At 49.3% G+C, this 10,045-nt stretch overlaps 6 protein-coding genes across 6 annotated transcripts; 3 read left to right on the forward strand and 3 right to left on the reverse strand.

The window, feature by feature from the left end:
- Nucleotides 1–301: 301 nt before the first annotated feature.
- On the forward strand, nt 302–2,050 carry PENARI_c124G04245 (uncharacterized protein; the record flags this gene model as incomplete). Its single annotated transcript, XM_022637937.1, has 3 exons — nt 302–435; nt 488–1,391; nt 1,439–2,050. Coding segments are annotated over 3 exons (1,650 nt in total), but the record flags the coding sequence as incomplete, so codon positions are not given.
- Nucleotides 2,051–2,778: 728 nt separating this feature from the next.
- On the forward strand, nt 2,779–3,295 carry PENARI_c124G02294 (uncharacterized protein; the record flags this gene model as incomplete). The annotated part of the gene is made up of 2 exons (XM_022637936.1): nt 2,779–2,892; nt 2,948–3,295. The coding sequence occupies 2 exons, from the start codon at nt 2,779–2,781 to the stop codon at nt 3,293–3,295; spliced, it is 462 nt and encodes a 153-aa protein (XP_022482205.1).
- Nucleotides 3,296–5,006: 1,711 nt separating this feature from the next.
- PENARI_c124G09432 (uncharacterized protein) lies at nt 5,007–5,469 on the forward strand (the record flags this gene model as incomplete). The annotated part of the gene is made up of 2 exons (XM_022637939.1): nt 5,007–5,166; nt 5,231–5,469. 2 exons carry the CDS (start codon nt 5,007–5,009, stop codon nt 5,467–5,469), a joined length of 399 nt encoding a protein of 132 aa, XP_022482208.1.
- A 1,452-nt stretch (nt 5,470–6,921) lies between these two features.
- Nucleotides 6,922–8,616, reverse strand: PENARI_c124G00703 (uncharacterized protein; the record flags this gene model as incomplete). Its single annotated transcript, XM_022637935.1, has 6 exons — nt 6,922–7,019; nt 7,073–7,290; nt 7,387–7,693; nt 7,778–7,940; nt 7,997–8,061; nt 8,124–8,616. The coding sequence occupies 6 exons, from the start codon at nt 8,614–8,616 to the stop codon at nt 6,922–6,924; spliced, it is 1,344 nt and encodes a 447-aa protein (XP_022482206.1).
- A 271-nt stretch (nt 8,617–8,887) lies between these two features.
- On the reverse strand, nt 8,888–9,101 carry PENARI_c124G11304 (uncharacterized protein; the record flags this gene model as incomplete). Its single annotated transcript, XM_022637940.1, has 2 exons — nt 8,888–8,893; nt 8,997–9,101. 2 exons carry the CDS (start codon nt 9,099–9,101, stop codon nt 8,888–8,890), a joined length of 111 nt encoding a protein of 36 aa, XP_022482209.1.
- Nucleotides 9,102–9,878: 777 nt separating this feature from the next.
- On the reverse strand, nt 9,879–10,031 carry PENARI_c124G05235 (uncharacterized protein; the record flags this gene model as incomplete). Its single annotated transcript, XM_022637938.1, has 1 exon — nt 9,879–10,031. A coding segment is annotated over one exon (153 nt), but the record flags the coding sequence as incomplete, so codon positions are not given.
- Between the last annotated feature and the right edge of the window lie 14 nt (nt 10,032–10,045).

Raw genomic sequence — 10,045 nt, forward strand, 5'->3', positions numbered from 1 at the left:
TGTGTTTTATTTGATCACGGTACTGACCGCCTGCCAGCTGTCAGCTACCACTCTACGCGTTCTCAGCCGAGTCTCGTCCAGATTGTATGCAGTTTTGGTTCCTCGCATATACCGTACCATTTCATTCTGTGCAGCAAGTGAATGGGCGCTGAATGTGTTGAATGTCGACCCTTTCTTTCTCCGTTTCGGTCCTTCACGGGCCGCGGACTATCTCCAGCACGTGCGGCACCTACAGATCAAAGCTCCATTCCACCTTGTTCGGTTTAACCGATGTGCATACTACAACATATTTCGTGCAGCGGGGCTGCCGGAGTCTCCGGCTACACTGGGAGCCTCGGACGAGGCGACGGCACATCAGCAATTCCTAGACGACGTGAAGGATCAATTGCAGCTGATATTCACCCACCTGAAGCCGAATAGACTGAGCACGTTTGAGTTCGTATAAGCCGGTATCTGTCTATCGAGACCTGTGATTGACTAGCAATAGATGGCGCCTAGGGACATGTGTTCCGGTGGGAGTTCTCGACAAGGAAGGCTATCTCAGTCGGTACCAACAGCGCCTCACTCGTCTCTCACTCGTCACTGACGGTACCTGCCCTGAAACATTGCACCGCTTGGAAGGAGTGTCTAGACTATCCTGCCTGACGGCGTTTGAGTGGGAAGGACTCCAACATCCGTCCGAGGTTGATTTGTTACGACAGTGCATCCGTCGGAACTGGCGCCGCCTGGATCATCTGTCCATCGGCTTCGTTCCATCAGCTTTTGCCCGTGCTCTGTGCTGGGAGAGCCTTGGGCTTCAGCAATCGGAGCTCGGGGTCGGGAATATAGGTACCGGTGAGACAAGGAACGGGGATACAGGGATCGGGAATCTGACAGCTCTTCCCGCTCTGTCCACATTATCACTTTCAAAGGTGACCCTGCCTCCAGATATCTCATCAGAGCGCGATGCGATATTCTATTCCCTGCGAGCGCTCACGCTGCGCGACTGCCCGAATCAGCTGCGTCTCGTGCAATTACTGTCGCGGTCACAAAAGCCGCTCCGACTAACGCATTTTGAATTTTCTTTCGATTACCTGCTGCACGAACCGGGTGAAGGACGTAGCCTATCTGCTGTTGTGCGGTTCTTATGTTCGTTTCGTGGGCTACAGCATCTATACCTGAGGTTGTCCAACTTCCCGGCGTCAAAATCTCACATCCAGGATGCCATCCGACATCACCAGTCTACGTTGAAAAGCCTCGTCTACCATGAGCGCCAACTCGCTCCCATCGATGCCGATGGCTTATTTGAGGATGATCGTGATGTGTCACCCGCGTGGGTAACAAACTTGTCTGCCATTGTAGACCTGGGCCAGGTGTCTGCTCTGGGTCTGTGTGCTAGTCCATCTGCAGCTGTAAGTTTTCCTCCGTCCAGTAAACGTGTGCCCGCTAATGAGAACAGCGTCTGTGCCTTCGACCCACGGCCAAGCATTCCCAGCTTCAGATTCTACATCTGCGGTTCAGCGGCCTCGATCGAATCCACCGAGACATCCCACGAGAGATTACCACCTTTCTACATGAGACGCGCAAAGGGTACTCACGGCATCCTCGTTCGTGCTGGGGTTCTGTGAACCGGAATGCCTCCAATGATAACTACAACTACGGTCCTATTTTCGATGAGTACTTTGACAGGTCACAATTCGAGTATATGGACCCGCAGCAGGCAGTCCTTGCGTCTTCCGCAGCGATTGCAGAGGCCGAGGATCTCGTGTCGTTTGCTGAATGGGCATTCGGCCCCCACGGACTGCCGGCTCTGCAGGTCCTCGCGTTTGGGGACTTCTCCCACGGTGACCGATACCGGAGTCAGCAGTTTCTAATGCGTCGTGTCTATCCCTCATGGGAGGACGGTGACAAGGAACTTGCCGGCCTTGCATGCGATGATACGACGCGGCTGCCCTTTCGTTCGGCAGATATGAGTGACCCTTCGCTTTGGGATGGTGCTATGGTGGACGGGGCTCGTTTTCTGTCCGCATGCCCAGGAGGCGGGTTGATGGAGTCACCGTACGAGTTATAGGCCTGCATTGTGTCTTTCTGGATTCTTCCTTGTGGTTCGCGGCGGACTGCTACGCGACGCAACGCATCGCGTCCCATGATGGATTTTGTCAAAAAAAGCAGTGGCATATGGTCGTGATCTGCCTTGCTCTTATTCATACTTAGTGAATGAATCTTTTGCGGCCTTCAATTTCAGTCTACAGTAGTTCACTGTAAGCGTACAATAATGTATGAACTCGTCAGGCCTGTCTTAGCATTATCCAAGCAAGTCCAACAGATACAGAACTCGTAATTCATCAATTTAGCTATCCGCAAACTGACGCTTCTCCACCATTCTAATCTAATAAATTTATTTGTAACTTTGTCTCTCCCGTAGAATTGAGCGGGTTCGGCGAAATGTTAACCGGTTTCTGCGCACACCCGCGGTTCCTTGCCGGCTCCCATTATATTTGCATGACTGGGCGTAATCGACCGACAGTACAAGGATATTCACCCATAGCAAGGCATCCTCTTATTGAGTCTGGCGGTGAATGAGGACGGTTCAATGCGGGCGTGTTTGTCGTGATGATTAGCCGTGTGGTGAGAACCTTTTCTGTGACCACCATGGAATCTCCCTAGAAGCTTGTCTATTGTACCGTGCTCTTTTGGCTTTTGATATAAAAGATACTCTGTGCCCGATCCAGACTTACTCTTCGCTTTCAGGTTCTCTACTATCTGAATAAAAACGAGCTTTCGATTCCCCACACCTCAATGGAACAGGTTCCTCCTGTCTCTCCCTCCCAGTCGGGACGAGCCAATAAAAGAAAGCGCGAATGTCCAGATCAGTTCAATAGCCCAACCGGCGTCCCAGGAAGCCCCGAAGAGGTGATAGATTTCACTTTGACCTTTTATGGCTGGCTCTAACCAACTGTTGACATAGACAATTCCGACCGGCGCAGCCTGCTCCCTAACTAGCGATATGGCACGGATCCTTCAAAACCCTCATTCCTCGTCCTCTGCCGTTGACCTCCTGGACCTGTATCTGTGTCTGTGGGAGTGCTACACGATCAAGTCGGCCGGCAAAATACGCTTGGAAGAGGAACGTCGCTACCTGCAAAACTCACAAAAATGGCTGGCGGAGGAGAACAAAAAGCTTCAGCAATGCTGCAATCATCAAGAACTGCTGCTGTGGGATCGTCGTCAGGCCTTTCTCTCTGTACACCAGGGCGTTCTCGGAACATTGCAGAATAGTGACAGACACTCGTGTCAGATAAGTGAGCTACAATGAGTTCATGCAGGGGCAAATTGAAACACGCTAGCTTCAGTTGACCAAGGCTTGGGGTGTAATAGCAAATAGCACAGTGTGACCGGTCTTGTGGTTCTTGCGTGGAACCACGCCGGCAGGAACGACCGGTGGAAAAGTTCAACGGAGTATGAGTGGGGCGGGCATTCCTGACACCTCACCACCAATGTACACTTTCAACGGAAATTGGATCATTCACCGTTTGCTTCTACGTAAACCAGGAGAACCCATCACTTGGTAACATAGCCTTCTCTTGAACATGGTCAAGCCTCTCGGACCTAGTTCTTTTTCTTTCTTCTTCTTTTCAATGGGCTTTCTCTAACCTAGAAGCTAGCCACCCTGGCCTCTACATATAGACCCAATAAAACCCCATCATATCCTACCTCCATAAACTGTCTTTCATCGCGAACGTGGCACTTGCTGCATGAGGATAATGGGACAACTTGATCAAATTGGTTAGTTGGATGATCTTCGATACTTAATGTCGGCGCTGATGGTCCCTTCAGACTATGATTTGGATCTAGATCTTGAGTCCATTTGGCGAGAATTTCCCAATATGCCGACACTGCCACCTTGCCCCGCAGAAAATGGTAGCTCTCTGTGCTCAAACCAACCAATCGGCGGATGCTTAGAGTATACTCAGCATGGGGATAAGAGGGTTCCTGCCATCGAATATGTCTTCTACCCCAGCTATGAGAATTTCTGCGCCTTCAGCTGGACAGGGCCGGATCCGTTATCCCACGACACGTGCGCCGATGATATTTTCCTTTATGTATCCGCGTTTCTGCTTTTTGAGCGGGTGAACTGGATAGAACTCCGACTCAATAAGTTCAGTACGGAGACTGAAGAGGCTGTCGAAGAGTATCCGTTCTTCCTTCCGCGGGTTGAGTCAATGCTGGGCAACTTACGAAGGATACGTGGTCAAATAAGTGACATTCTCTCGCAGCATTCTACTATGGAAAACATATCAAGCGCTGGACAAGCACGGTTTCAGTTAGCTATATGGCCGCGGGTAGAGGTCACAGACAGTTCCACGATGTGGGATTCGGTTCCATTATCTGGCATTCACCCTTCTACGTCCATGCCATTTCTTGATCCACAAGACTTTGTGCAGAATATAGTGGGAAACTGGGAAATCTGAGCATCCTAATTTCGTGGGTCGCCAGTTCTCAGCGTGACGGTTGGGCGTGGTGCTTGAAGGCTTGCCTCAGGATTCTTCGCCTTTGACCCAAGCTTTGCTTGTCAGCGATCCTATAGGGCTTTCCAACACGGTTTCTTTGCCTTTTTTCGTTTGCCTCTAAATGAAACTCGTCACGTCACCGCTGGTGTTCTATCTCGCCGTGAAGGGCGTAGTTTCACCTTTTTGTTCTCCGGGTGTCTGCTTCTGTGGCAATAGTTTATTCGCCTTTGCCAATTCGGATCCAATCAATATAGTGGCTTTCTGTTTCCAGTATTCGCCTCTCGTGTATTTTCGGTCGTCTTAATCTTTGATCCAACCTAAGCAAGGGTTGACTCATCCGTGAACGGAAAATGCCTTTTATTAATGACTTCATCCTCCATATGCCAGCTCTCAACTAGATACCTCGTAATGTGGCTTTTGTCACACTGAGATACATAAGATCTATGGTCTGTGGGATTTCTGAGTCAAATTTCAGACCGTTCATTCAATGAATATTTGACAACAGGTTCAACGGAAATGGAGGAGCTCCAAGACCGACTTGGCTACCACTTCAACTCCACTCCATTGTTAGAAGAGGCTTTGCATCCAGCTGGAACTCGTCCGCTGCAAGGCAACAAGCGTCTGGCACTCGTTGGAGACTCCGTTCTGTCCACTTCACTTCTGGACGAATGGTACGGTAGTGAAAATACCATCGGCACGTTGAACTGTGAAATCGCTAATTTATGATGAGTTCTGACTAGACACAGAAGATGGGGATCACATACTGCGAAAGAATGCTTGCAACAAACATTTGAGCTGCAAAGGTGAGGCGTGTGAGCTGGACGACTTTATAACCGGCCAACCGGCACAAAAGGGTGAGATCACTAATGGCACTCGTGCGACGACGGTGGAAGCCATTCTTGGCGCTGTTTGGATTGATTCAGGAAAGAACATTCATGCTGTCGATCGTGTAAAAGCCAACTTGGGTATCGGTGTGTAATACTGGCTAGTGCGGAAACCTACTGTGATGTTCGATGTCCCTATAATTTTGTGATTTCGTTTAATTCGGAGGCTACTCAGATCGGTAGGCAATGACTTAAAGAAATGCAATGATGGTGTTGTTTTTCCTTCCTATCTCTTCTTTCATTTACTAAGTATCATGGGCAATCCTGGGTTGTTCCACAACCGGTGACAGGTAAATGGGGGCGTGTTATAACATGCGGTGGTTCCATTCACGGCGTAATAGGTCTGCCAAAAGTTGCTACAGGATGCACTGTTGTAGTACAGCTGGTCTTTGTTGGAGTACCAGGAATTGAAGTTACTCGTGACGGATATATCCAATTGCTCCTGCTGTGTCAATGAGCGATTAAGTTGTAGACTGCGAGAAATGTAGGCGTTGGAGATATTTCGTGCCAGAACCGAGTCAGTGAATTGGGTGACACCGAAATCTCCGGTGCAGTTAAGCTGTGTCCAGGCAATGAGTTGAAGTGGAGCAAAAAGCGTCTAAAGCTAGTCAGCGAAGCCGCGAGACGGAATGTTCAATTAACTACGTTGATGGCAGGCTGAACATCAAGTTCAGGTCTTGGCGCAGCCGCTACAGCGGTAGCTATAGCTAGAGTGATCATTGCTGCCAGTATCTTGGATTGCATGATTTACAAACGAGGACATTGTGAAGGCTGGGTTAGGGAACTGACCGCTTTTATTTTGGGAACAGTAATGACGTCAGTGAGGACAATGACCGGTCGGATTGAACAGGGGACCTCAAGTCCCTCAAATAATTGTACCAACCATTTTCCATTGGGCAAAGAAGCTGAGGACCGATAGTGCAGTGGTTCAGTTGATGGAAGATTATATTCAGTTATCCTACATGTTTGGGCGCGTTTGTGGGCCTTAAAAGTTGCGGATTCAACCGGGTTCCCAACCGGCAGTTAAGAAGCAAACCGTTAAGAAGCAAACCGTTATGAAGCAAACCGTTAAGAAGCAAACCATAGTTGAACCGTGTCGTTTGCATACAGTACAGCAATGCGGAAAGACAATTTTCCCTGTTCAATTCCTGGTCAAGATATGCCTTCGCGCCTAACTACCTATGCGTGTGTCCTTCTGGATCCCAAGGACCTAATATGGTTTGGGTTGCGATCAACGATATACCTTGACTTAGGGTGGAAACGCTTCCATGAACTAATGCCAAAGCTCTATATTCTCCCGTATACTTTATAATCAGCGCCACTTAGGGCTCACTTCTTTAAAGCCTTCAGCTAATCTCTCGGCCCAAATAATTATGAATTGGTTTATTGGCACTAAATTGTGGATGGATGCAAGGTATGAGGAGCTCATGATTTACGTGCTTCAAATACTAATAAAATGCTAAGCAATAGAACCAAGAGATCTTTTCGCCCCTCGAAATCTTCTCGAAAAGAAGGCGGTTCAGTGCCTCCTGTGGAGTGTGCTGAATCTACGAGACGAAATGCACACACCAGCCTACCCGAGATCGGCACGCTTCGCTGCCAGCTTTGCCATGGCCGGCGATCGTCTTTCTATCATACCAATCACCTAGAAGATTCATTAATATTCCCTCGAGAAGGAATCTGCTCGCGAAGGCGGACCGGCTGTGCGGCGAACAAGGCCAGGCTCCAAGCTTTCCATGGTGCCCTCCCTGTGATACATGAACTGCCGGCGGAAGATACGATTGCCAATGAGCTGAAAACTCAACCATTGTGTTGAGACCGCCTCAATCGAAGAGGCCTCCACTAGAGGCAGGCGCAGCGAATCCGACACGCGGTGCGCGTAGGCGAATTTGAGTGAAGTGTTGAAACCAACTAGGCTATTAAGGTGCAGAATGACGCTGGTAGGGATTCATGGTTCGGTAACTGTGATAGTAGACTTTCAGTGCCCTTGTGCCAATCTATTTTCTACCCACTTCGAGTGGTTGCTCATCTCGACTTTTCCGGTTTCCGTATCAATTTTTGTGGGCGATGAATACTGTAGCTTACGGTTGTCCACTGGAATTCGTCGTTCTTGGTGAATACGCTTGCCCTCTCCCGCTCCCGAGGCTGTGTGTGTTGGATCCTGGCGGTCAACTGCAGACTCGACGCTGCCGGGCAAATCGTCATTCCCATCCGGTGCAGGGCTCATATCGGGGTCGAGAACGATCAGCTGGAGATTTCTTCCTGCGTGTGGCTGTACAGTCTTCGTCACGGCCTCACTTATTGACGGACCTGCACATACTGCGTAGATTGTTAGCACCGTAACCGTAATATTGCGCTCTTCAGCGCACTGAAGTGGATGGAGGTTGGACTTGGGAAACTCACCCGCTACGGCCATGGCTCCGCGTTGATTGTTGAGATACCGCGCAACTTCCTCCTCGATCTTGATCGAGCCATAAAAGTAGCAAAGCATTGCGTTGTGCTCGTAGGAAAGGTTTTCCTGGGGACTTGATTGAGTACGCGGGCAGTAGATGCTGAACCGCAAAATCTGAAGCACGGTCAGGTCGCAGCGCACAGAATGAGCTGCAGTAGCAGAAAACTCACCTTGAACGATCTCCAGTCGCGATTGAAAAGGTCTTGCATCCATTCATTTACCCATTGTGGATTTTCTGCCAGAACTTCAGCCACCTTTCAGACTCTAAAAAAGTACTAGTCCAAGATAGAAACATACCATCTTTGCCAACTTGTCGCTTCCAGAGAACCTCTAGCTTTCGCACCATTACTTCTCGCTTGCGGCTGGCCTCCACCAACATTTCAATGTATGAAAGCGCTCGGAAAAACCCGATGTCCTCTACCACGAAGAGGATTGTACCGAACCGATAGAAATCGAGAGGGTGTCCGTACGGTCCGAGTATGATGGCCGACTGCTTGACTGGGGATCTCAGTGCTTCGTGGTACAGCTTTCGCGCAAGCCCAGGTTGAGGCTCTGCTACCATACGGACTATTCTTTGAGTTGGTCCATCTTCCCAGAATGCAATATAGAACTGAGGAAGCTGAAAGAAAGCGCGAAAGCCGGCTCGTGGCATCCAAAGCTGCACATACTGGCCAGGGCGGATCGCTCGGTTGAGAGGTAGCTCTATGTCAAGCCAAAGGAAATGGCTTACAGAGTTCATGACTACCTTATTTCGGGACGATCTCCAAGGTTTCTGATCCCATGCGGCCATTGTGCAGACAAGAGCGCTAATGAATATCCACAAGCAGATAGCGCCTACCAGGTACCACCGATACAGTGAGTGTCGCTCCACCAGATGGTATATAAGCGCGCCAATCGCCGTTGCTGCAAGAAGGTAGTGACATTTCATCGCAAATTGTAGGTGTCGCCGTTGGGCCGCCGCACAAGTAACAGGTATCATGAGAACGAGAGCACAACCTGCCTTTATTTGATGAGATGTTGATCTGCGCAATAGGCACACTTAGCCTCGGAGTATGCTTTACTTACGGCTATTGGAATTATGTATCGTGAGTTTGCCAAGTCCATCGTTCTGGCGACAGTAACGAGCAGCGAACAGTGTAACAGAGAATGGAGCACGCAAATGCGACCTACCCAGCGATGGAACCACGCGAGCATCTGGCGGTCCACGTGGAGCAGATCCGCCGGAAGACCAAAGCTGATACCGGTGCACAAAGGCACGAGGTTGATGACTGCCATGGAGCCAGCCCTTTTCTGTGCTTCTGCCCAAGAATGGGCTCGAAGTCGGAGGCCAACAATGTTCCCCGCCAGCATGACAGCCAGGATTAGCGCTTGCCAGTAATTTGAGATGTCCAGCCAACGCATGCATTTTGGCAGGTGGACGAAGGCAAACCGTCTCCAAGGTATTAATATTTTCGACCGGAAAGGGCGACGAAAGAACACATGGCGTCTTGTCCATGCCCAGCGCCACACATCACGTGCAAGCCAATAGATCAAGCAAATTGCTATGATTATGGCCGCTGAGATGGCATACAAGTTAGGGAGAGAGGTGTCAGCAATCCATCGATACCACTTTGACCCGATTGGGGGCATTCTTTTGGCTGTCAGCCTAGAGAGAGGGCCAGTTATTCTTATAGAGACGCATGAGTATTGTGTTATAGTCATTGTTTTTCTATCAATAAAGTTGGCTTTGTGGCCATGGGTGATAAGACAGCTGCGGTTTCTTGCGGCATGTTTCTTGCGGGCTCAAACGACCGATTACGCGGTTTGCCTTCCACGTAATCCCTGTTAGAGCGATCCCCGCAGCAAAATAATCTTTGATCTAACATACAAAATTGGGTATTTTCCTCTCCGGTATATTATCCTGTGACCAGTCATGGCATCATTAATCCTTCTGTATACCTCTTCTTTCTTCATATGCAAGTCTCGCGGGTAACAATGTTGAAAGCTGGTAAGTCTGAATACCTCAGAGTTTGATACAAGATCCGGTCAATCTGAGCTAATCATAGTAGATCTCTAAGGTTGCTTTCCATCGGGCTGCTCTGGGTACTGCAGCCTCTTCTTTGCCAATTCGGACTTCAGTTCGTTGTTCTTGAGCTCTAGGGCGCAATTTTCTCCCTGAAGGATCTTGATATGTTCAAACAAAGACTTATTTTGCTCCTCCAAACTGGCTTTTTCATTTG

The sequence above is a fragment of the Penicillium arizonense genome, assembly GCF_001773325.1.
Source record: "Penicillium arizonense strain CBS 141311 chromosome Unknown PENARI_contig124, whole genome shotgun sequence".
NCBI lineage: Eukaryota > Fungi > Ascomycota > Eurotiomycetes > Eurotiales > Aspergillaceae > Penicillium > Penicillium arizonense.